The following is a 25,311-nucleotide window of genomic DNA, read 5'->3' on the forward strand; positions in this document are numbered from 1 at the left end:
AGGAAGGCAGTAATATTAATAAAATAAAGGTGCCTTCCGCCCTCCTTGCCCGAGTAGGAGTGTGTGGTAGTTCTCGTTGTACGCTTGTTGTGTCTGTCCCTCTCGAACCTCTTCCTCATCCACGCTGGTCTCTGGTCTGGAACTGTCACTCCTTTTGTTGCCAACTGCTGTTCCCTCATTGCACTTACAGAAACGATCTCATCTTCGTTTCTCACCGAGTTTGATTAGCAGTTCCTCCTTGGTCAGGAACTCACCGTAACAATCATTTTCAAGTCCAACCAACCTTCGACACAATGAAGTATCACGCTCTCTTGCTGGCCGCCTCGGCCGCCAACATGGTCTTCGCCAAGAAGTCCTGCCCGCCCCGTAGCCGTATCACGACGACCGTTACCTACACCGTCTACCCCGGCCGCACGACCTTGTCCCCCGTTCTGCCGACTTCTGTCGTTCAGCCGGCCCCCGTCGAGACCTCCGAATCGTCTCAGCCCTCCGAGCCCTCCCAGCCTCCCGCCGTGGAGAACCCGCCCGCAGCGAGCTCTCAGGCCGCTCAAGCGGCGTCGTCGAGTGCTCCTAGCGCTCCGGTTGCTTCCACGGCACCCATCGGCAACGGTGGTGTCAAGCAGGGCAAGTCCACCTTTTACGGCGGTAACACCTCCGGCGGCATGTGCTCCTTTTCCACTTACACCATCCCCTCCGGCTTGTTTGGAACCGCCTTTTCTGGCCAAGCCTGGGATTCAGCCTCCAAGTGCGGTGCTTGCGTCAAGGTCACGGGCCCTAACGGCAAGAGCATCACCGCCATGATCGTTGACCAGTGCCCCGAGTGTGATGAGGCCCATCTCGATCTCTTCCAGGAGGCCTTCGCCCAGATCGGCACCATCTCCGATGGTATTATCTCGACTTCCTACGAGTTCGTTGAGTGCGGCATCACTTCGCCCATCAAGTTGCACAACAAGTCGGGCACCTCGCCGTACTGGTTCTCCATGCAAGTCCTCAACCACAACGAGCCCGTCAAGTCCCTCGAGGTCAGCACCGACGGAGGAGCAACTTGGCAGCAGACGACGCGCAAGGAGTACAACTTCTTTGAGAACCCCAGCGGTTTCGGTACCAACACCGTCGATGTTAAGGTGACGAGCGAGTCTGGAAAGACGACGACTGCCAAGAACGTCAGCATTCAGGCCGATTCGGAACACCTGGCGTCCTCCAACTTCTAAGCCGTGAGCTTGGGTGGCCCAGCGCCAGCCCTGACCAGGCATGGGAGGCATTTAGAAACTCAGTTTCGTGATTGCTGCTTTCCATTACTTGTCACGGGTCATCTCTAATGGCTCCGTTGTGAGCCATGGGGCAGAACTGCTACTGTCGAGCATCTGCCCTGGTCGAGAGCATCGATCCTTCTTCTCTTCTCTATTCTCTTCTGAAACCCTCATGATGACTGGCGTTATCTTTTTGTCCGACGAGGGGTTGCGGTTCCTACGACTTGTAGGCTTGGGAAAAATATGGTTCATTTTGGGTCTAGGAATGGAATGGTCCTGGCAATTGGTGGTTTCTGTGCCAGATCACAGCTCTCGCCTTAGTTTGCGTGACTTGCGCAAACAATGTAGCAATACTTCATTTCAAAAGATCCCAATTGAGCCGATAACCGAAGGCATATTTTCTGGAATTCAATAAAAGGGCACCCCGTTGGATCGGATTGGTGTTTCATTTTGGTAATTGTCTGTTGGCCTGCCTGTCCATGAGCTAGTGATGCGCTTGATACAACGTGTTGAAGATAGAAGGATGTCTTGTGCTGTCGATCGGAGGGTGCTTATCGGGGCAGCCAGGGCGACGAACCGAGGCACTTTGAACTGGATCAAAGTAATCGGGGTCAACAGTTGGTCATCGGCGGGCAGCTCAGCGACCACTGGGATTGTTTTGCTGCAAGTGGCCGGCGGGTTGCAACGTGCCAGGAGGCATTCTTCAATAGGAACGCTGGTGGCTGGGCATTGCCAAGACGGCAGCGATGGATGTCTCAGTCGAAGGCTGCTTTGACACAGATACTGGTGATGACGTCGACGACGGTGTTGGCCCAGGCGTGGTTAGAGCTTGCTGGAATGGGTTTGGTTGGTCAAACGGTGAGACTGTACGCCACAACCAAGTGAGCTGGATTCTGCTGCCATGGCAATTTCTTTCTCAAGACGGCCGTTGCGGGTTCACAAGTGAACCGAGTAACGATATGTGAAAGCTTAAGAGTGTTGCCACAGCTGCTCTGTATCATCATGAGAGACATGGGCAGAGTCCGAAATTACAACTCTTCCAGATCGAAAGTGGCACTTACCTGAACGCACCACTAGCACACCATAGCTATTGAGTGTGGCTAGAGACCCATCAGCCTTCGAGCAGAGTTTGGCTTGCGGTGGTCCGATCGAAGAAGGATGCGCGGCAAGGATTTGCTAGTCAGGATCGATGTGATTCGACCAACGTGGTTGGCGGCTTGGGCAACCGTTGGACAGGGTGGCCTGGGATAAGGTAAGGTAAGCTATCCAGGTTTCGGGGTCGCAAACGCTGCCAGGACCTTGGCCCCGTCCAGCCGCAGGCGCGAAGACAGAGCGCAAGCCCTTGTCCGGGAAAAGTGAGCAAGAGGAGGGGCAAGAGGGGTTGAACCCACTGCGTAGGCGCCAACTCTGGTGGTTGAACATCTGTGCTTGGGCTCGGCGATGCGTCTTGCCTGCCTCAGCATTTCCGGCTGGCGCGAATTTGCGTATCACACAAGAGGAGAGGGGGGCACTGCAGGCAATCGAGCACAGAGAGTCGGAGTTTTGGTCATCTGGTCTTGCTGCCTTGCGGGTATGCGCGTCCTCTGGCTGTGCCGTACCTTTGTAGTGGAAGAATAAAAACTAAAACCGGTATTTGCTTACTGAGGCGATGCTATATAGACTTCGTCTGTGGGAGAGAGAGAGAGAGGGAGGGAGTGTCCGAGATGAGATGGTAAGTTGTAAACAACAGGATGCCTTGCAGTAGCATGTCCCATGTGAGAACCCTCAATCATCGTCCTGGCGCCAAAAGTGCCCGAGATACGTATCGCTTCATTGAAAAAACAGCTGAACATGGGACTGCAAAAAGCCGATGCGGAGACGTAGCGGCGATGACCGAGGAGGATGATGTTGCACTTTTACGCTGTCGTGTAAGAACACAGCCGAATAGGTACACAGGTGTCCATCAGTAAGATAGGTACTTAAGAAACTCTGAAAGGCCAGCAAGGATAAAGTCGCAATGGCATGCAGCTGCAAATTCACCAAGGACCCAAGCTGGAAATTCGGCTCCCCCAAACCCTGATTGAAGCCAACCCAACTGGAACCTGTCCTGCTTTAAGCCTCTCCCCGCTTGGTCTGGAACCACTATTGCTTCCATTCCAAGTGCAACCTTTCCGGGAGGCCACCCAACCTAAGCTGATTACCCCTGTAAGCCAGCTCCGTCAGCCAATCCCGATGGTCTGGTGCGACCAGGGGGGTGCTGCCCTGTAGTGCTGGAGGAGGTTCCCCGCCCGCTGCCAGTGGCCAGTTAGAGGCTTTTCTTGTACCTCCCCTAGCTGAGAGATTACGTCGTTACCGCAGCCAAGGCCATGGGCCACATTACCTATGAGCAGCAATTACTTTTCCTCCACCTGTAAAGTGAAAGCACTATCTGGGCAAGCTCTTTTGCATGCTTAGTCTGCTTCGGTTTAGCTGTCAACTACTGAAGCTTGGGAGATTGAGGAGCTAGAGGTGCTCCCCCCAAATCCCCCTTGCCCCGTCTCCGTAGGTGTTGCACTTACGCTTGCGCTGGTGGGAATTTGTCCAGCTTGTGAGCGAGCTTGTGACAGATCGCCAGCTTTCCAAGGTTCTTTTTGCACCACCAAAAAAAAAGAAAGAGAATTAAAAAAAAAAAAAAAGACCTCGTCTACGTGTACCTCCACGCCACGGAGTCGCCGCTAACCCGACGGGGCCTGTAGCGACCCTGACGTATCTGTGCCAAACTCCATCCAACCTTCACCTTTTCTCCCTTTCTCTGCCACCTTAGCTTGCACCCTTCTTTCTCTACCTTCCCGTTAGCTTCCCGCCTTGTCTTTCTTTCGCCTTTCCGTTCTTACCTCCGCATTCCCACTGTTTCCTGCACTACTCCAACTACTGGTCAACCAGCCACAGTCCGGCCTCTCTGCATTCACTCCCTCCCTCCTGTTTCCTTTCTTGTGCCGATCTGCATCTATCGTCTCTTTTTAGTCCGAGACCCTCCCCTGAGACCCTCGTTTCCATTCCCCATCTCTGTTATTTTGTTTCTCTACCTTTCCTACCCCCCCAAAACCCCAACTTTACCAGACCACCGGTCCACGTCACCCATTCTCGAACCCGCGAACTCTTCATGTGTCGACACGGAACCGCAAGCTGAGTCTCTTCTCAATTGATCTCGAACTCGCCCACCCAGCTGCGAGAAGCAGCGCCTAGAGTTTGGCGAAATGGCTTCCCTCGAGAAGAACGAGCTCAAGGTCCAAGGTGTCGTTGAGGCTGCCCAGGACCCTGAGAGCAACGTTTCGGCCGAAGATGCCCAGAAGAAGATTGTCGAGGAGTCGAAAAAGGCCGGCATTACGGCTTTCACCTTCGATCCCGATGCGAGCCCCGAGGAGAAGCGCGCCCAAGCTGCAGCTGTGAGTTTCTGCGAATCAACCTGCTGCTGGACCTCGGAGCTTGGCTGACCACTTTTTTTTCTCTTTCTGAACAGGCTGTCCCGCCCGGCTTTCACTCCCAACGGTCAAAGGGTGTTTCCATCGTGACTGACGTCCCTGATTCGAATGAACCCATCACCGACCTTCCTGAACCCACCAAGGCCGGCGTCATCGAAGTTACTAAAGACAAGGATGGCAAGGTCATCCAAACAGGAGAAGATCCCGAGGGCAATGACGAGGAACCTTATACGAGAACTGGCTGGGCCCCTCAGTTCGGCTGGCCGAAAGACGACGTTCTCGAGAGCACTAGCCTTCTCGACCACTCCACTTGGCTCGAGAGCAACATCCCTGACAAGTTCTATGGTGATTGGTACCACAATGCCGGCATCATTGTCTTCGCCTGCATTTCTTCCTGGTTGGTCGCCGTTCTGGGCGGCGGTCTTGGCTGGGTCTTCATTGTCATGGCCGTCTGTTCAACCTACTACCGTACTTCCATCCGTCGCGTTCGACGCAATTTCCGCGATGACATTAGCCGAGAGGTGTCCCTGAGGAAACTTGAGACGGAGACCGAGTCTCTTGAATGGATCAACTCGTTCATGGTCAAGTTCTGGCCAATCTACCAGCCGGTCCTGGCTCAAACCATCGTCAACTCGGTTGACCAGGTTTTGAGCTCCGCCACTCCAGCTTTCTTGGACAGCTTGAAGCTCAAGACCTTTACACTCGGATCCAAGCCGCCGAGGATGGAACACGTCAAGACATACCCCAAGGCCGGAGACGACACGGTTATTATGGATTGGAAGTTCAGCTTCAATCCTAATGATACGACAGACATGACTTTCAAGCAGATCAAGAATAGGGTCAATCCCAAGGTTGTTCTCGAGATCAGAGTCGGTAAAGCCATGATTAGCAAGGGTCTCGACGTCATTGTCGAAGACATGGCCTTCTCCGGTATCATGCAGCTCAAGATCAAATTGCAGATCCCTTTCCCCCACGTCGAGAAGGTGGAAATGTGCTTCTTGGAAAAGCCCACCATCGACTATGTCTGCAAGCCACTAGGAGGTGAAACCTTTGGCTTCGATATCAACTTCATCCCTGGTCTTGAATCTTTCATCCTTGAGCAGATTCACGGCAACCTGGAGCCCATGATGTACGCGCCTAACGTGTTCCCAATTGAAGTTGCCAAGATGCTTGCCGGCACCCCAGTCGACCAAGCTATTGGTGTGCTCGCTGTCACGCTTCACGGCGCTCAGGGTCTCAAGAACCCTGACAACTTCTCTGGCTCGCCTGATCCTTACGCTGTGTTGACTCTGAACCGTCGACAACCACTTGCCCGCACGAAGCACATCAACGACACCTCCAACCCGCGCTGGAACGAAACCCACTACATCATCATCACCTCGTTCAATGACTCTCTCGACATCCAAGTTTTCGACTACAATGACTTTAGAAAGCACAAGGAACTCGGTGTCGCCTCGTTCCCCTTGGAGAATGTTGAGGAACTGGCTGTACACGAGAACGAGAGACTGGAAATCATCGCTGACGGCAAGGCCCGCGGCTTTGTCTCCTGCGATGTCAGATTCTTCCCCGTCTTGGAACCTAAGAAGCTGGAGGATGGTAGTCTAGAGCCCCCGCCGGAGTCTAACACCGGTATTCTGCGGTTCACCGTGGAGCAGGCGAAGGATTTGGACGGCACCAAGAGTCTTGTCGGTCTTCTCAACCCTTACGCGACGCTGCATCTTAACGGCAGAGACGTTCACCACACCAAGAAGCTCAAGAGGACGAACAACCCTATTTGGGACAACGGCTCCAAGGAAATGCTTATTACCGACAGGAAGAACGCCAAGCTTGGTGTCACGATCAAGGACGACCGTGATCTCACTGGCGATCAGGTTCTCGGCAAATACCAGATCAAGCTTGAGGACATGCTGGAATGCATGGAAAAGGGGCAGGAGTGGTTCCACTTGTCCGGTGCCCAGAGCGGTCGCGTCAAGATGATGGCTCAATGGAAGCCTGTTGCCTTGTCTGGTGCCATTGGCGGAACTGGCGGCTATGTCACTCCTATCGGTGTCATGCGCTTCCACTTCAAGCACGCTAATGATCTTCGCAACTTCGAGACCCTTGGAAAGTCCGACCCGTATGTGAGGGTGCTCTTGTCAGGTATCGAGAAAGCTCGCACCGTTACCCATAAGAACACTCTGGACCCCGAGTTCGACGAAGTTCTCTACGTACCGGTCCACTCCGCTCGCGAAAGACTCGCTCTTGAGGTTATGGATGCTGAGAAGATGGGCAAAGACCGCAGTCTTGGTATGGTTGAGGTTTTCGCCGGCGACTACATCTCGCAGGCAGAGAATGGAGAGTACAACGTCCACGATGAGAAGAAGCTCATTCAAGGAGGTCTGCAACTGCATGGCAAGGGCATTGCGAAGGGTGTTCTGACTTACAACGTCGCGTTCTATCCTTGTCTCAACGTTGCCGACCCTGACGACGAAGAGGAAGAGGAAGCTGAAGCTGCTGAGAAGCCGGCTGAGACCTCGACTCGGTCCGCCAATGCTGGCAAGTTCAGCTCTATCGAAGAGAAGAAGGATAGTGGCGCCGAGCTCGAGCTTAGCCCACCAAAGACTCCAGTTACACCGGTTTCGCCAACCCTTCCCAGGAAATCCAGGGATGAGAGCGGCCCTCCTAAGATAAGACTGTCCCCTCAGGAACTGTTGAAGTATGAGTCTGGTCTTTTGATCTTCAACCTGATGGAGGCTGAAATGCCGGAGCACAACACGCACCTAGAAGTGTGGGTTGATGATATGGCTTTCCCTTCATACACGTCGTCGGTAGCCAAGCACAAGAAGCACACCTTTGGAGAGATCGGTGACTGTTTCATCCGAGAGCTCGATTTCTCCCGCCTGACACTCAAAGTTCGCGAGAAGGGCGACAAGGTTGAAGGCAGCCAGAAGGACAAGGATCATACCATTGCCAAGCTCCAAGGAAACACCCTGGACACGCTTAAGCAATGCTTGGTAAGTACTTATTCAAATCTGGCGATGAAGAGTTACTGACTGGTACTAGAACAACCCAACAACTCTTAAGTTGAAGGACAAGGAAAACCGTCCAAGCAGTGTCAAGGTCAGCCTCAAGTACATTCCTGTCAAGATGCAACTGGACCCCAGTGAGAGTATCAACAACATGGGAACTCTTCGTGTCGACGTCCTGGATGCCCAGGACCTTCCTTCTGCAGACTCCAACGGCAAGAGCGACCCGTACTGCAAGTTTGAGCTCAACGGCGAAGATGTGTACAAGACCAAGGTGCAGAAGAAGACTCTGCATCCTGCCTGGAACGAGTTCTTTGAGGTCCCAGTACCCTCGAGAACAGCTGCCAAATTCAAGGTCACGGTCTGGGACTACGACTTTGCTGACAAGCCAGATTTCCTTGGAGCTGCTGACATAAATCTTGAGCAACTTGATCCATTCAGGCCAAGCGAAAGTCGCTTGATTTTGGATGGCAAGTCCGGCACGGTGAGATTGAGGATGCTCTTCCGCCCTTCGTATGTAACGCGAACACGTCAAGGCACATCTACCTTCTCGGGAACATTTGCAGCCCCAGGCAGAATTGTCACGGGTGTGGTGGGTGCACCCATCAAGGTTGGTGGCGTAGTGGGCCACGGAGTTGGAAAGGGCGCCTCTTTCCTCAAGCGTGGCTTGTTCTCGCGGAAAGATGACGACTCAGACGGCCCTTCGTCGATCCCTGAGATCCCAACTATCGTCGAGAATGGTGACAGCCCATCTGGACCGACTCCTGGTCTTGGCCTCAAGCGAGCAACCGGCTTCTCCACCTCGGACGGCAGTGAATCTCCGGATACGCGACCCGGCACCTCCAATGGTTCGACTCTAGGTCACACCCGGACGAAGAGCAACGGTGCGGCTTCCGTCCATAGTATGAACCCCGGCAGCCCAGGTGCTGGAACCGCCTCCTTTACTGTGGTCTCGGCCACAGGTTATCCCCCGTCGACTGATCTATACATTGTCATTAATCAGTTAACACCCAAGCCCAAGACTGTTGGAAAGACCAAGCACCACAAGGATGCTACCGGTTTCTTCAGATATAACGAGACATTTAAGTGCACTTGTACCGCCGATACGCAGTTCAAGATCGAGGCCAAGGGTGAGCACACATTCAGTAGTGACGATGACTTGGGCGAAGCTCTTTACTTCGTCGATGAGAGCGGGGCAGGGGCAGAAAAGGAGATCAAAGTCGGCAGCGGAACAGTTGTCGTCAAGAGCAACTTCATTCCGTCTGCCAGTTCTCTGGAACCTGACAGTCCCAAATCGATCGTCCGCCGTAGCTTCATGGGCAAGAGGGAAAGCCGAAGCAGGGAGGGAACGCCTAGCTGATCAAATCCCCAAGCTGTTTTGTGCATTGGTTCTGGTGTTTCATTTGTTTTGTAGTTGCTCCATTCTCCTTTGAGTTGAAAAAGCTCTTAATCGCTTTCGGATACCTCCATGCCGCTGGGTGGCCAGCTTCACCCGCTCATGGATTTTTCCTATCGTCTTGATTTTAGGGGCATATGGAGTCAGAAGGGTTAGGGAAGCTGGGTTGGTGGGTGGCGAAATACGGGCGGGCAGTACACGCAAAGGCCTAGCCTGCGCTTATAATCCCAGCATGGTATTTCTTGTAGCTAGGATGCAATCAAGATGTTCAAAGTATGCACTTTTTCCACTATGAAGTGATGGTTATAAGTGGCATGTAGGCTTGATATGAGGGCGCCTACTATTGCTTTGCAGACAGTGTGAATTTATATTGAAGATGACAAAAGCTTACACAATGCTGTAAAGAATCCGCATGTTAAGTGAAGTTGGGAGGACATCGAACGTGAGAGATGTGCTATCCATTAGGTAATCATGGCCAGTGCACGTTTTGCTGTGTACTTGCAGACGAAGTGCCATTCCAAATCAGGCAACAAGGCATCAGTCAGCTACGCAGTTTCCCTGCTGAAGCTGTCCGTGACGCGAGCATGGAGCTGCCTGAGCTGGCTCCCCAAGTTAACCACAAAGAGAGCCCCATCGTCCATTCCAACGCCAACCTCACCTCAGCCCTTCCACCACTACAACCCCAACCAACGAAGAGAATCGGGGATTCTGACAAAGCCCACCCTTAATCAAACGAACCCTCTCTTTATCACACCGTCCGACCGTCGAGATGGACAGCCTCGTGGCCAAGTACAGCCATCCGGCCTTCGAGCAACACAACACCTTCCGGGATGATGAGCAGGAGGACCTCGAGCTTATGGGTGAGGCGCCGCCTCTTTCGTTGAAGTTCGCCATGCCCCCTGTCGCACATGTGAGTTTTCCCCTCCAGAATTCGAATACTAGTATGGCAGAGGAATCGGTGACACTGACATCCCCGCCCCCTCATAACAGCCCTCCTCTTGGCTCCGCGCAGCAACAGACGATCGCTCCAACCCCGACTGCCCCATCAAGATTGCCCACGGAACGACAACGCTCGCCTTCCGTTTCCAGGGTGGCATTATCGTCGCCACCGATTCCCGTGCCACGGCTGGCAACTGGATCGCCTCGCAAACGGTCAAGAAGGTCATTGAGATCAACGACAAGCTGTTGGGCACCATGGCCGGTGGTGCCGCCGATTGCCAGTACTGGCTCGCTTGGCTCGGTATGCAGTGCCGTCTTCATGAGCTTCGCCACAAGCGCCGCATCTCCGTCGCTGCCGCCTCCAAGATTCTCGCCAACCTCGTCTACTCTTACAAGGGCATGGGCCTCAGCATGGGTACCATGTGTGCCGGCGTCACCAAGGAGGAGGGTCCCGCGCTCTACTACGTCGACTCGGACGGCACCCGCCTGGCCGGCAACCTTTTCTGCGTTGGCAGTGGTCAGACCTTTGCCTACGGTGTTCTGGACGCCGAATACCGCTACGACTTGACGGAGCAGGAGGCGCTCGACCTCGGCAGCCGTAGTATCCTGGCGGCCACTCACCGTGACGCCTACTCCGGTGGTTTCATCAACCTGTACCACGTCAAGGAGGAAGGCTGGGTCAAGCACGGCTTCAACGACACCAACCCCATATTCTGGAAGACGAAGCTGGAGAAGGGCGAGTTCACCAACGTTACGGCCGACTTGAACTAGAAAACGGTACGGACGATTAACGATGATGATGTGCAGGGGCCACGGCGATGGCCTTTGGAACTCCCCATGCATTTGAAGCGCCCGCCCACCACCGGGCTCCGCTCGCTAGTCACACGGTAACGAGGGGGATGTGCCTTGGACAGGTCGGGAGGGACGGGTGGAATGGTCACGGCAGGCAATGCAAGGGCAGCCGCGGGGAAGAGGATAAGTTTCCAGGCTGTCCCTTTTGGGCATCGGCACCGAAGATGGGTTGCGGATGTCATGTAACTTGTAAACTAGACCACGATACAAGTTCATTATTATGAGTTTTTCTACAATATTGGTACAAGTGATTTTACAGATGATGTGACGGCAAAGCAAGCGAGAAGGGGAGGGTATGGGTATCATGACGTGTGTCTATCTATCCCTTCTCAGCCAGCCGTCAATTCCGAGGATGCCACCCTCGTCACTGGCCGGGTCGATAGACCACTTTTTCATAACGGAAACAGACATGTCGCTCTCCCAACCGGCCTCGTACATCTCCATGCCGGTCCAAGCGATCATGGCTGCGTTGTCGGTGCACAGCGCCGGCGGCGGCGCCGCGAGCTCGACGTGCCCGAATCCGCGGACATTGAGGATGCCACGCAGGACGTGCATCAGGAAACGGTTGCTCGCGACGCCGCCGCTGACGACCAGCGTCTTCAGCGCCGCCTTGAGCTCTGGCTCCGCGGCGAGGACGAGGAAGACGCGGCTGGCTAGGTGCTCGAACAGCAGACGCATTGCCGCGCGCGCCAGTACGCGGCGTTCTTGGACCGTCATGTCTGGTCCTCCTCTTGTCTCTGCTATCCTCCGGATTTCGCTGCCTACGCCGGTGAAGTTATATGACAAGGCGCGGGAGGTGGCCAGCGGCGGTGTGAGGGTCCATGAGTAAGGGGACGGAGCGATGTAAGGTGCTACTTCGTCGGCACGGCGGGCCGGCGGGGTATATTCGTAGCAGTCTTGGGAGGGGTCCTGACTTTGTCCTTCAGAGGGGAAGGAGTCTGGGAATGCGAAGCGTTCCAGCAGAGCGCCGTACATCACGTCCGTGTGCGAGGAAACCATGTCCGGGGGCAATATGTGCCGTGCCGCTTTGTCCAGGGCGTCGCCGACTGCGATGTTGTCTGACGCCGCGAGGATGCGGTGGTCTGTCAAGGAACGGGAGTGGACTAGTTGCGTGTGTCCGCCCGAGACCAGTAGCGTGAGGAATGGGAATTCAGGGTAGTGGCGGTGGTGACCGTCGATGTCTGTTCGGTTCACGGATTCGTTCTCGTCGCGGGCCTCAAGGGCAGAGACGAGCCGCGGCGTGAGGGCGTGTGCCTGCATGTGGTTCACGGCAAGCAGCGGGACCTGCCATGCTGCTGCGAGACCCTTTGCCGTCGCGAGCCCTGATGCGAGATTCGCGGACATGCCCGGGCCGCGGGTGACCGTCACAAAGTCGGGTTTCCTCCGGGCGACGCCGGATACCGTTATCGTCTTGTTGCTGGCGGTTGTCGCGGGGCCGGCTGTAGGACGATCTGCTGCTGGTAGCGACGAGAGGGATTCTGCGATGAGGGGCGCGAGAGAGGCATCATGGCCGCGGAGGGCGACGGGCGGGTAGACGCCGCCAAAGGCACGGTTGTCTGATGTCCTCTTGCCGTTGAAGTGGAGTGTTGCGCGGTGGGTTTCGGGGTTTTTGGAGAGGGTTGCAACGCAGGTGTCGTCGCATGATGTTTCGATTGCGAGGGTTACGAGGTTACGGCGGCGCTGGAACGGTGAGGTAGCTGGGCCAGGGAAGGTTGACCGGCAGCGGAGAATGGAGCGCCATTGTGTTGAACTTGGCGAGCGACGCATTGGATTGGGGAAGATTTTTTGAGATTGAGAGGGTTGTAGTTTGAGGTGTGTGGCTTTGGTGCAGGAGCTGTTGCGAGAAAGTTTGGGAGCTCTTATCTTATCGTGGAATTTGAGGAGTGACACACCGAGGTTCACCGACTTATACACCACACCGGTAGGATATTCTTTTGCTGAGCCCTTTTCACTGCTTTCATATTCTACAGCATCTACAACTCAACATGTGACCAATCTGACTGGTTTTGTCAAAATAATTTGGCCTCGGTTGGTAATGGTGTTGTACTATAAAAAATGTTGATTAAAATACTACGCATATGATACAATGCATTTTGAATACCGCCCCCCTGTGCCTTTGCTTGTTTGCAGCCCGTGCTGTTTCATCCAATAACCATGCCCATATCCATATCCATATCCATACTTCGTTCTCATAAACTGATCAACTGCTGCTGCTATCTCTCTTGGAAACAAAGTTCACCCACTCACAGCGGCAACCGCCAGTGCCCCCGTCGAATCCTCCAAACGACTCGTCCCTGTCCTTGCGAGGGTTCACCCTAGTGCCCCCGAAGCTGAGATCGTTGGGCAACAGCTTGGGGGTACTAGTATCAATACCTTGTCTATCATTGACTGGCCAGTGCCACACAAACTTCTCGCCCGACTTGCCGCCATGGGTGTCCGTCTTGATCGTGACGGGGTACGGCATCATGCCGGGGCTTTCCGCAATGGTTGCACCTTTCTCAGTGCCGTCACGGTTGCCCAATAGCTGTGTGGTGTTCTGCGACCGCGTCCAGATCTGCACGAGGAAGCGCGTCTGGGACCACGTCACGAGGAACTTGGCCTCGCTCCTGCGGGAACCGCCGTCCTTGTCAAGAGGCACATCACTCTCACCGTCGGTCCCGTTCAGGGTTGTGACAGACTTGAGGTAGATAGTGCGCTTGAAGTATGTGTAGAAGCCGTAGTGCTCCGTCGGCAAGCCGCGATCGTACAAGCGGACAGGTTGCTGGACAGCATGGGGGAAGAGCTGGGCTGGAGCCCCGGTGCCATCGGCCTCAAGGTCAGGAGGAGGAAGGTTGACGGAAATATCACCGCCCCCTGAGCTCTGGCGCTTGTCCATAGCGTTGGGCCCGACTGTATCGTTTACAGACCTGAGCATGCTGAGATAGAACGGAGTCGGCTCGCCACCCTTTTCGTCAGAGACGACACCGTCCGTTGTATTTCCGAGGAAGTACATCTCCTGGAAGGACGGCGGGGAAGGGTTGGGCTTGAAGGCGGCATTTTGACGGCGGATGTATGCTCCAGCTCTGGCTAGCAGTCCGCCGTGTACCTCGCCGCGCTTCGTGCTCTTAGTTCCGGGACGAGGCGGTGCGCCGTTGGGAACATTCCACAGGTTCTGGGAACTGTTATCCCACTGGATCTGCATAATGAACGTAGGTTGATTTGGGCGGTAAGGTGCCGCAGATTCGTGCTCCTCTTTGGGCAGCGCGCAACTCCAAACGGTGGAAGGGCTGCTGCATCCAGTGACTGCCGCGGTATTGTCCGGCCCGACCATGGAGAGGACTCCAGTAGGCATCGGAGGGAAGTTGGTGAGGTTGACAAAGATGCTGTCCACCTGAGGGGCGGAGCCGCCCCCTGGGATGAGCATAACGCAGAGGACAACAATGAGAATGCTGAGAGCAAGTATGCCGCCACACACCCCCAAGCATACACGCCTTCTCTTGCGGCCCTCTCGGCCGCTGCGCCCGTAGCATCCACTTGTCGGTACGCACCCGCGACCCTTCCAGAAGCCACCTGCCTTGCGTGCCATCACCTCCTCCTTCTCGTGGCGGCGGCGCTGCCTCTCGACACGGTGGGCGTCCCCATCTGCTGCGAGGGAATGCTCTTGTGGGATGTATGTGCCAGCGACCCTTTCCGGTAGACGATGTTGTCCATCGGGAGTAGTGCCTCTTGGTGCTGGTGTAAGCGGTATGTCGGTCAAGTTGATACCTCCTTGAGAACTCATTGTGCCGTTGATGGCAGGAGAGATCGGGCCTGGGGAAGGGGGATAGAGTGCTTGCAGCGGGTGGCCAGCAGGAAAGACAGCACGATATTTGACGGCTCGTTGCTGCGGCGGAGGGGAGTACGGAGGCGGCTGCTCTGAGGGAGCCGGGCTTGGCTCGGCAATAGGCACCTTCTCTGACTGAGCTTGAGGCCTTGGAGTGCCTGAACGAGAGGATGTTGCCGGCGATGGCTCACGACGGTCCATGAGTGGTGACGGGGTTCGCCTGGGAGTAGGAACTCTAACTATCGGTGCTTGGATGTTCCGTGGTGATGGCTTGGGAGATGCAGGAAGACCAGGTCTCTGAATGGGAGCAGTAACTTGTCTGATTTCTACCGTTTTAACAATCGTAGACTCCGGGTGCGTCGCTTTTGAGGTGTTGGCCTTTGGCGATTTCTCATTCCACCAGTCGTCATGTTCTGAAGGTTTGACTGGCTGTGATTCACTCTTGAATGTAGCAACCGGGCTCTTATTCATAAACGGGGTCGTGACGTGATCCCACCAACCACGAGTCTGGGTCTCTGCGCTTCCGGGACTCTTTGATACATCCTTGGCCTTGACCGGCTTTTGTCGATTGGAGGCCACGCCGTCTTCCTCGAACAAGGTGCAGGGGCTTCCACCGTCGTCGTCGGAGTCGTCGGCATTGTTCTTGAGGACAATACTGACCACCCGTTCTTGCTGCTTGTAAGTGGAGGGCACAGACGGGACTGGCGGTGCATCATGGGCCACACGGACACCCAAGCCGGTGACCTGCGAGTAGATACTAGAAGTCGGCCGTGGACCCTGGAAGGAAGAAGCAGAGTCAGGCGTGTCGGGACTCCAGACTGATCTTTGCTGAGAAGGAGTCAAGGGAGTGACATTATTTTGGCTTGCCGCAGGAGGTTGTTTGTTGTACCTGGGTGGCAAGTCATGGGGTGTCTCCAGAACGGCTGTTTGTGGACTGATTTCCGTGCCAGCCATATCTGATGGCAGGGCGATTCCAATGACAATAGGACGGTCGTTTGGAGAGAGGTCTGGTTCTCGAGGGCTGCGAGTGGCAGTCTGAGGAGACCTTGTGCTTGAGGAAGGCGACTTGCCGCTCTGATCTGAGGACTTCTTCTTCAACCAGTTCCAGCTACCGACAGATGCTGAGTTTGGCTCACCCTCGAGTGCTCGTAGGGCCGCAGCATCTACAAACTTGGGTTGTCGTATCTGAGGGCTGCCGTTTTGGGCAGTTTGCTGCTGTCGCAGTACTGCCATGTCCGTCACCAATTTGATTCCCGCCTTCGCGTTCTGAGCTTTTTGCCGTTGTCGAGACTTCAACCGCCTCAACTTTTGAACCGAATACCGGGGTTGCGAGTACCTTGTCGAGGGCGGCTTGCTTGGCCTCAGCGGGCTGGGTGCGGCGGACTTATCCGCAATGAGGTCTTCTTCATCGTCCATGATGGGTGTGACCACCTCGTCGTCCTCCCAATCCTCCCAGTCCTCCCTCTCGCGATTGGGTTGTTGTTTGTTTTGCCGTGAAGGCACTGAGCTTCCTTGTGAAGCCATTTTGGTGTTTGTTGTGTGAAATACTGTAGTTCGATTTTCGAATGATGGTATAAAGACGCTGAAACCAAACCGAGTTGAATTCTAGAAGAGAGCGATCAAAAGTCGAGTTGACAAAACAGAGATGAGTGAGATATTTGAAATCGCATAACGAAAAATTCTTTGTCGTCGAAGCCAGTCGAGAAAGTGACAAATGTGATGGTTGTTACAGGCCAAGGAGGGTGGGTGATTGGAGGGAGAAAGAAAGAGTGGAAAGAGGGAAGTAAAGGCTCAGGTAGGAGGCCGAAACGAATGACAGTAGAATACTACCAGGGAGAAGTCAATTGTGAGTCGTGAATAGGCGCACCACAGACATGTAAAGAAGGAAACCGCGTAACCACCCACGGGAACTCGTTCAACCACCTTTGACAAGACGAAACAAGCAGGAGGATGGCCACACCAGCGCGGCAGGAGTGATTAGCTTCATTATATGACTGGGGAGATTCACCAAAGAACGCATTTTGAGGAATGATGGGTCACGGCTGGGCTTCACGATGTTTGGCTGGACGATGCAGTTGCAGTATGAGGTAGGCGCCCAGTTGGCCATCCCGATAACATGATTGGCTCTGGTGGCGCTGACCAGCTCTCGGGCCTGCACAGGCGACCGCGCTGCTGGCCAGTCATCTGGCCGCGGTTGGTGGAGGCCTGCAAGGCTCTGCGGCAGAGGGCTTAGTCTACAAGTAGTTTTTTACGTCTTTTGTCGTGGTCGAATCATTCATTTGCTTGGGGCCAGTCTATGATGGGCACATCATATTGTTGTTAGTGGAAGTGAAGTTGAGGTAAGAACGTGCGATAGATACGAATATTGTGGCTCGTGCGCGACTTTCGATTCAACAGTGACATCCCACTAGCTGACATAATTGCTTTGGCTTATCTAATCCACGCCTCGACGGGGAACGGCAAAGGGCCATACTCCCTTTCGTCGGCGCAGTGGGGGCCGAGACAGGTCTGGATCACGCCGATGAGTAGCACCCGGGACGCAGCCACCCTCCCGGCCGAGTTGTGTGTCTCCCTGTGCCCCTTACATCTAGATCTGCGCATAGGCCTGGCCGGTCGAAGCCACGGAAGGTCTCTTCCGCGTGGTTCAGCAGTGTCAAGATAAGATTCCGTGAAGACAACGAAGCCGTTTTGTTGAGCGCCGAGGCGGCGCGGCGTAGAGTCAACGTAAGGAGTGTGCTTGTGGTATATTTCCGCGGGTGGTGCCGAGAGCGCAAGTGACAACAGAGTGAACCTTACATATTCCAGTCTAAAACTCGTCTCCCCCTTCCGAACTCCAAATGACGGAGATGAAAGGGGAGAAAAAGACAGATATGAAAAATTTGAGCATTGAAACTAGCACAGACAATAGCAGGACATGTCAAGAAAAATAAAGGGCCGCATGCCATCCGTGCGTACAACGCTAGACAGTGTCATCATCACCATACTACATGGTGAGTGATCGAGTCCGTCGTCACCCCCAATATCAAGTGCTCCTACTACGTCGTAGCTTGGGCTTCTTCGGATGGCCACATACGTAAGAGCGGCACAGACTTCCCGGCCATCCCAACTTACGTATTTTCGAATAGGTAGTTGCATGCCAACCAAGAATGATTTTATCTCCCAGGACCCTGGGACCTGTCTTGGCTGATGATGGAACAGGAAGGGCCCGACACGTCCGGTCTCAGGTGCTGGGCAGGCGGACAGCAGCATGAAGTGGCTGTGTAATTGTGCACAAGGGCCTCGAAGCGGATTGGAGGGATAATGGAACAGCGAATGACAGAATATTAGAAATAAGAAATTAGAGAAGGTGAAAAAAAAACTAAAAACCCACCAGTTCGCGAGGTGACAGAGAGGAAAGAAGGCGTTTTGGAGCGTTTGAGATTGTTCAAATCTCTTTGTTCTGGACGACGGCATGGAATGCTAGTCGACGCCTTCAGTGATTGTTCTAAACTGTCCTCGGAAGCGCCGACTTTTTTTTTTTTTTTTTTTTTTTTGTGACGGGGTTGTTGCTACTTACTACTTGCAACATAGCACAGAGTACACACATAGTACTAGTGCCTGAATAGGGCCGGCGTTTGGTTGTTAAGCTGTGGAGCCCCCTTCCCAACTACACAAACCTCCCCTATCCCATTGAAATGCGAGGCGGTAACTAGGTACATGGAAGCCAGGCCAGGACAACCAGGTTTGCTGGTGTCACCAAAACGCCGTTGTTCATTTAAAAATTCGGTTCAGAGTCAAGGGAGAGGGAAGGTGAGGATGGGGCAGCTCCGCTTCGATCTAGAATGTAATATCTATCGGGAGGATCAAACATGAATCTGAATTACCTTGTTTGGAGGTGCAATGAGCTGTGCACCGCTACATTACATTTACTCTTTTTCACAGAGTAATGGCCGCGTCCGACACGAGACAAAACGGCTTGGGTGTGTGTACTCGTGTCTTAAGCCTGTGCTGACTACGAGCCTCGCATGTTATGGATAGGCGAATTTGAGCCTGCAGGACGCTAATGACAGAAAGCAATCCAATATTATCCGACATCCACTAGCATCTCAGCTCAGGGTATTCGAGATCTCTGGGCGCGCCAATTGCGAGTCGCCAACTGGGTGCGAAGGACGAGATACGCAAGGTGTGGGAGGGGAAAAAGGTAACCCGCCCGCAATTGAAGCACCTGTCGTTCGTGTCTTGGCTTAAAGGTTGCTTTATTACGCCTTTTACCTCCTTACCTCAGCTGGCGCTATTTGCTATCAATCATATCATCCCTGGGTGTCAGTATGGTCCGGTTCGCCATCCTCTCTCAATATGTCGTTGGTCCGTTCGTTCTCTCTCTCTTTCTCCCTTTCTTGCCATATGTACTCGTGACACAGATAGGCCAGAATTTGAACCTGATCTGCAGTATGTCTTTTCTTTGTTGTTGTTTTTGTTTGTCTGGAGATAAGAAAATCATCATCCCAATGACATAGCTTCTGTCGCATCATTCGGATGACGGAGCTGTCGCCCTGATTTTTGAGGGGGAAAAGGTGTGAGAGTTTTTTTTTTGGGCGCGAGAGAGTTTATTCTACTGGAAGACCGGGCTTCTCAGGTGCCCAGTTAATCAGGACAGGTACCCAGGACCTAGCCAAAAGCCACAAGCTTGGTGTTAGTGCCATGTGTCAACTACTTGTAGCATCCGAGGAACCTGATGTAATGTCAGCGGTCCACCCACCACACCTTGGCACCCAGGAGACCCCCATCCGAAAAAAGATTAGACGCTGCAGACGACTGACGGGTTTCTGCTCCTACAGCGCGAAAACCTTACCAAAGTAAGGTAAGGCCAGACACTGCACTGGGACAGAGACAGAGAAGGGGGCAAGGGCTCCCTTATTTTATTTGCCCAAGTAGGCCATTCCTTTTGCAGATACGAGACCAGAAAACAAATAATCACACAAAAGGCGGGCGTTCTTCTGACCCCCTCGTAGAGTCATGTATTTCTATGTGCAAAGAAAAAAAAGACACCGTCCACTCCTTTCGATTCCCGCCTGGTCCTGTTGGCATTCTTGTCTGCCTGCCTGCTGTCCTGTCTACTACGCCCACCGTCTGCCTTGTCTTTCCCTCCCAGGAGTTAGATCATCGACAGTGACTGACCCCCCCGTCGCGCCCCCCAAAATCGCATTGTCCCAGCGCAAAGTGCCAGTGGCAGGCGGCGGCCAGTTCTCGGCAGCCACGACTGCGAACGCCCTTATTCTTTATTTTTATTTTATTTTTTTTCCTCCTCCCCCTCTCTATCCCCAATCGGTCTGATTGCCAGAGAAAGAAGACCCAGCTTTTGAAGAGACCTCCTCCACTTTCACCCTCCTCCCTAATATTCTTTTTTTTTTTTCCCTCCCCCTCTACTCCTGCTTACACCCGTCCCGTATTATCAGCGAAGCCGACTGGATAACACACGCCTGGATAGAACCACCGGAGCCACCGTATCCCTCACAGCCAGGCTCGCTTTCCCACTCGTCCATAAGCACCTCCCCTGGCAAAATAATCCGCCGTGGTCCCCATACAGCCTCACGCCGAGCCAAACTGTTACGGCACACTACTACTGCAGGAAGACACTCAGACTTATCTGCCCTTGCCAGAAAAGACCCCCCTTTTTTTCGGATACGGAGACCCCCTTCCCCTACGCGCATTAGCGAACCTATTCTATCTCTATCACGTTTGTGTTGTAACCAGGCGGCTTAAGTGCCATCTGGTCACAACCCCCCATAAGTCTTCAACCTGGATTCATCACAGCATTTCGCCGCGTCCTCGTCCTTTAGCGATCGAAGGCCAACGCGCTCACATCACCGACGACGTTCCTCTGCTTCTAGCGGACTTGCAATCACAGTTGACGGCCCAGGCGACCGTGGCTCTTCCCAATTTCTGGGGGTCCACGGCCAAGGCCAGCAGTCTCTTGCGCCGATTCCAGGTACGTCCACTGTCGGTCCCGTATTCACTATACTCGCCCGCATTCCACATTCCCACCCATGGCACACCTTTCCATGCTTGACTATGTCTTTGTCTCCTGACCCCCCAGCTCCTGACATGCCACCGACGCAAATACGGAGTACGGGTTGGGCAATTCTACCAAGGGGACCCGCTTGCTGACTGACCGTGTTTTCCGAACGTTGCAGGCACTCCCAATACCGCAGGAATGTCCCTCTCCCGTAGCCCGTCCCCTATACCTGGCGGTGGTTGGGCCAGCCCTGGTTTAACCATCAACACCAGCGGTCGATCCAGTCCGAAAGGCTTCTCAGCTTCCAACGGGGCCTCGATCCCCTGGGAAAGCGCCAAAATGAGGTCTTCAGCTATGAACGGATACCCTTCTTTTTCTACCCAGAACCAAGGCTTCTTCACGAGACATATGCGCAGGATATCCAGCAGCCTGCCGCGATTTCATAACCAGGACCACTACACCGAGAAGGAGAAGTTTGGCAGAGGGCAATGGGCGGCACAGAAGGTTCCTTTGGTGGGAAGGATACGAAGCGTCTTCGCGCGCATGGGTAGGAAGATGAAGCTGCGCTTGCTGATTCTCCTCTTGTTCGTGCTGGCGATGACCATCTTCTACAACTCCCGTACGTTAGGACTGTGTGTGAGTTGAGTCGACTTTGGTTGCTAACTTCTCGATAGCCCTGGTCCACTACTGGCGGAGAACGACATGGATTGGTGGCGGCCAGAAGTTTGTCATCATTCTGGCTGCGAACGTTGGCGGAGGAGTGATGGAGTGGAAGGGCGCTCGCGAATGGGCTATTGAGCGGGACAGCGTGCGTAACAAGAAGAAGTATGCCTACCGCTGGGGTTACGACCTCGAGATTGTCGACATGAGCACCAAGAAGAGATACGCACACGAATGGCGTGAGAGCTGGGAGAAGGTCGACTTTATCCGCTCCGCCTTCCGCAAATACCCCAAGGCTGAATGGTATGTTGTGCGCATAGGAAATGTTACGACTCTAGGCTAACATGTTTGATCACAGGGTCTGGTGGCTCGATCTCAACACATACGTTATGGAACTATCGTATCCTCTGCAGACCCATATCTTCAACGACATCAACAAGCACGTCTACCGCGACATCAACGAGTACAATCCCTTGAACATCACTCACCCGTTCACCGATCCATACCTCGACGAGGAGTCGCGAAGCCCTGTTGGCGATGGCAAGCCCGAGTCCGTCAACCTGATTCTGTCGCAGGATTGCTCCGGTTTCAACCTGGGTTCCTTTTTCGTGAAGAGAAGCGCCTGGGCTGATCGTATGCTCGATGTCTGGTGGGACCCCGTCGCCTACGAGCAGAAGCACATGGAATGGGAGCACAAGGAGCAGGACGCCCTGGAGCAAATGTATACGACTCAGCCTTGGATTCGCAAGCACACAGCATTCCTTCCGCAACGCATGATCAACAGTTTCCCGCCTGGCGCGTGCTCGGAGAACGGAAACGACACACGCATCCACTACGATCAGAAGGACCGCGACTTTGTTGTCAACATGGCCGGCTGCGAATGGGGCCGCGACTGCTGGGGCGAGATGTACAACTACCGCGAGCTCAGCTACTACCTGAACCGCAACCCCTGGGAGCGCTTCAAGGAGGACCTCATCGCCGTGCTCTGGTTCAAGCTTACCGGACAAAAGGTCAAGCTCTGAGACGCCCTACTACTCTCTAAGACAAGGTCCAGAAGCGTCATTTGACGTCATCTAGCTGGACCACTTAATAACGGCTGGTCGACCGTGTTTCTCTTCCGATGTCCTGCTTATCGATAGGGATACCTATCTTGTATACCACAGAATACGCATGCGAAGCCCGGGATCTCGGAAACTCTGATGTCCACACGTCACGAGCGATGTGAAAAATGAGACGGAGCCAGTACAGCTGGCATATGGACATGGCGGTATTTAAAATAAAAAAAACCTAGGAGTTGAAGACGGGCAGGAGTATCGGGTACGATTTCTCGAAGTGATGTACAACATGATCTTCCATTCAGCCATGCACCCTTTTGTCGTTATACCAGACGTTGTGCGCCATGAGGTGGGCAGAAGGTATGCATTGGCGGAAGTGAGCCTCTTGGATTTTCTGGCATCAAGAGCTGACGCCGGCTCTTTGGCTTGCGGCATAGGTAGATTGCATTTTAGTGGCGTTCCAATCAGAACTCTTTAATCGTTCAGCTAGGCTGTCGTTGATGAATGAGTGTGTTAATTGTGTGTGTTTCTCTACCTTTTTATGTTTGCTCCGGAGACAGTAGTAAAGCATTGTGATATATGGTCTAGTATCAACCGCGCTGTCAATATGAAACGACCAAAGCTCTCTTCTGACATGTGTATAGGAAGAGCTATCCATGAGGGACGCGCAGGATTGGCTAAAAGTTATGCTTCATCTTTTTATTTTTGGGGCTGGATGAGGAACCATGAAAGGCTGAGACGGGAACTCTATCGGGAACCCAGAACTCTGCTCCTTCCCATGTCGAGGCCTTCGGGGAGGGGGAGGGACGTTTTCAAGCATAACAGGGAACGGGGAGGAATGAAGCTCAACCGTCATGACAGGCCTTTCCTTGTGTTTCATGGGATCGACATCCGGGATTGATAGAGGGGTAGCTTATTTTTTGCCTCCGCCTCCCACCGGCAACCTTTTTTTTTTTTTTCTCCCCTTGTAAAGTGAGAGTGAGTACCTCTTTTGTACCACTGAGGTCTTTTTAGTCTTTGGAAGTTAATGGTTATAAGGAACCACAGAAGCGAAAGGAGCGAACTCTGGAAATTAATTTTTCTCACAGATGTATCATACGAAGAACGTTTCCCCCCCCCCTTCTAGAGCCGTGCGTATCCCGCCCCCGGAAAAGGGGGGGGGGGGGGGGAACCCGAGGGACGGGACACACGTGTAAATGAGATGATCGACTTACTATCAATGACCTATCGTGGATCTTTTGTCGAAAATTCAGGGACTTTTTTTTCCCCCCGGCAGCCAATGACGGGCGGGGGAGACGGCACTGATGGTGCGGCGTGTTCGGCTCCGCTTCCGTGGGTACTCTTGATCCCCTACCCCCTGGTGAAGGTGAAGGTATCTGGACCCGGTATATTTTGCAAGTTTGTTTGTGTGTTTTTGTTGCCTCCTTGGTGAGTGGTGAGATAACAATCAGAGGGGGGCGAATAATGTGAGATGTTAATGGTCCAGAAACGCCCTGATATGGTCCCAGTGTTTCTGTACACGCGTAGAATTCATGCTGCTACAAGGGGAAAAGGCCGCCATCGGGCATGTGGCATTGTAACCAATGCTGAGGGACCGTGGAGCAGTGGTGATGGGTCCTGGGAGGGGGGGAAGGGTATTCCGGTTCCGAGTATAGTGATCTGCGCGCGCCGGCTGGTCGGATGGCACCTGTCCTGTTTTTTTTTTTTTTTTCCCCCGAGATGATCGTCGTTGACCTTTTACAGATTCACGGAGGCATTTAAGATGCTGTTGGACAGAGTTGGTGGGGCTTATTTGCGAATCATGGAGGTTTTGGTCCGAGTGGGTTTTCCTGAAAACGGCGCTCTTAGGCCTTTTTGCTTCTGTTTGTCACGGGGCTAGAGTGCGAGATAGATTGAGATGGTGATGAGTGCTCGGTTTGTCTTTCCTTTTTTTTTTCTTAATTGCCATGAGTTTGTTGATGCATCTGCCGGGGTGCAGTTTTCACGCATGCAAACTCGTATTTTCATCCCAAGCGAGTCTGGGGGAAAACATGGGCAGAGTTTATGGATATCTGGGCTATTTTAGATGTTCTCATGCAGTCGGAGGTCGAAATGTCCGCCGAGGCTGAAGAAGAGGCTGCTCTTTCGGGCAGGTCAATCGCAACCCCTGCCTCGCCATCCGCAGATTTGGATTTGGACCCCCAACGTCCGATGCATGTGGTTGGAGTTGGGTGATTACTCAAGCACCTTCCGAGAGTAGAGATGAACGGGGGGCCGGACGAGGTTTGCCAAGGGCGTACATTGCTTACACAGACCATGAATATTGGAAATAGTTATTATTTTTGGGAGGGGGATTTCAGCTGGGGGGGAGGCATGGGACGAAGCGGCTGCGCAGGCAGCTGAGATGCACTCGTTCAGATTGAGAGCTGTGTCTTCCCTGCGTGAGGTAGATGACGGTGGTGGTGGTGGTGATGTATGAGTCCTGGTTCGCACGAAACCTCATTAAGTTTGAGTCTGTGTGAGTATGTATGTATGAGTGTGAGTGCGTGTTCCAATTTCCCTTACTCTGACTCTCCAAATTCCGATGAGATGTTACTGATTGCGCATGTAAGTGTGTGTAGTGTGCGTATGTGCGAGTGTCGAGTGATCGTGCGCAGTGTGTGAGTGTGGTTGGGCAAATGTTTCAATTCAGCGCGCTGCGTTCCTACTTCCTGTCTCTTGAAGTGCCTATTTGTGGCAGGAGTCCAAGATTGTTTCAAAAGGCCCGCCTTCGAAGGGAACTGTAGAAAATGTCACGCAAACTATCGACAGAGACGCACGTCAGGGCCCAAAGCGCAGGGGTAGGAGAGTCTAGCGCGGCGTGGCATTTGGGCGCAGGGCAGAGCTGGACTGGATAAGCAGCGTAAGGGCACGTCTTGTCAGGGGAAGGGGAAAAAAT

The 25,311-nt window shown here is 53.6% G+C and overlaps 5 protein-coding genes across 5 annotated transcripts; 4 read left to right on the plus strand and 1 right to left on the minus strand.

The window, feature by feature from the left end:
- Window positions 1-293: 293 nt before the first annotated feature.
- Window positions 294-1,211, plus strand: CTRU02_205405 (rare lipoprotein A; the record flags this gene model as incomplete). The annotated part of the gene is made up of 1 exon (XM_036722701.1): window positions 294-1,211. One exon carries the CDS (start codon window positions 294-296, stop codon window positions 1,209-1,211), a length of 918 nt encoding a protein of 305 aa, XP_036585598.1.
- Window positions 1,212-4,465: 3,254 nt separating this feature from the next.
- Window positions 4,466-9,055, plus strand: CTRU02_205406 (membrane bound c2 domain protein; the record flags this gene model as incomplete). Its single annotated transcript, XM_036722702.1, has 3 exons — window positions 4,466-4,654; window positions 4,729-7,683; window positions 7,733-9,055. 3 exons carry the CDS (start codon window positions 4,466-4,468, stop codon window positions 9,053-9,055), a joined length of 4,467 nt encoding a protein of 1,488 aa, XP_036585599.1.
- An 805-nt stretch (window positions 9,056-9,860) lies between these two features.
- On the plus strand, window positions 9,861-10,801 carry CTRU02_205407 (proteasome component PRE2; the record flags this gene model as incomplete). Its single annotated transcript, XM_036722703.1, has 2 exons — window positions 9,861-10,001; window positions 10,082-10,801. 2 exons carry the CDS (start codon window positions 9,861-9,863, stop codon window positions 10,799-10,801), a joined length of 861 nt encoding a protein of 286 aa, XP_036585600.1.
- A 396-nt stretch (window positions 10,802-11,197) lies between these two features.
- CTRU02_205408 (glycoprotease family protein) lies at window positions 11,198-16,208 on the minus strand (the record flags this gene model as incomplete). The annotated part of the gene is made up of 2 exons (XM_036722705.2): window positions 11,198-12,579; window positions 13,130-16,208. The coding sequence occupies 2 exons, from the start codon at window positions 16,206-16,208 to the stop codon at window positions 11,198-11,200; spliced, it is 4,461 nt and encodes a 1,486-aa protein (XP_036585602.2).
- A 4,669-nt stretch (window positions 16,209-20,877) lies between these two features.
- CTRU02_205409 (glycosyltransferase family 34 protein) lies at window positions 20,878-22,361 on the plus strand (the record flags this gene model as incomplete). Its single annotated transcript, XM_036722706.1, has 3 exons — window positions 20,878-21,298; window positions 21,354-21,642; window positions 21,698-22,361. The coding sequence occupies 3 exons, from the start codon at window positions 20,878-20,880 to the stop codon at window positions 22,359-22,361; spliced, it is 1,374 nt and encodes a 457-aa protein (XP_036585603.1).
- Window positions 22,362-25,311: the final 2,950 nt, after the last annotated feature.

The sequence above is a fragment of the Colletotrichum truncatum genome (assembly GCF_014235925.2).
Source record: "Colletotrichum truncatum strain CMES1059 chromosome Unknown Contig_0003, whole genome shotgun sequence".
NCBI classification, from domain to species: Eukaryota; Fungi; Ascomycota; class Sordariomycetes; order Glomerellales; family Glomerellaceae; genus Colletotrichum; species Colletotrichum truncatum.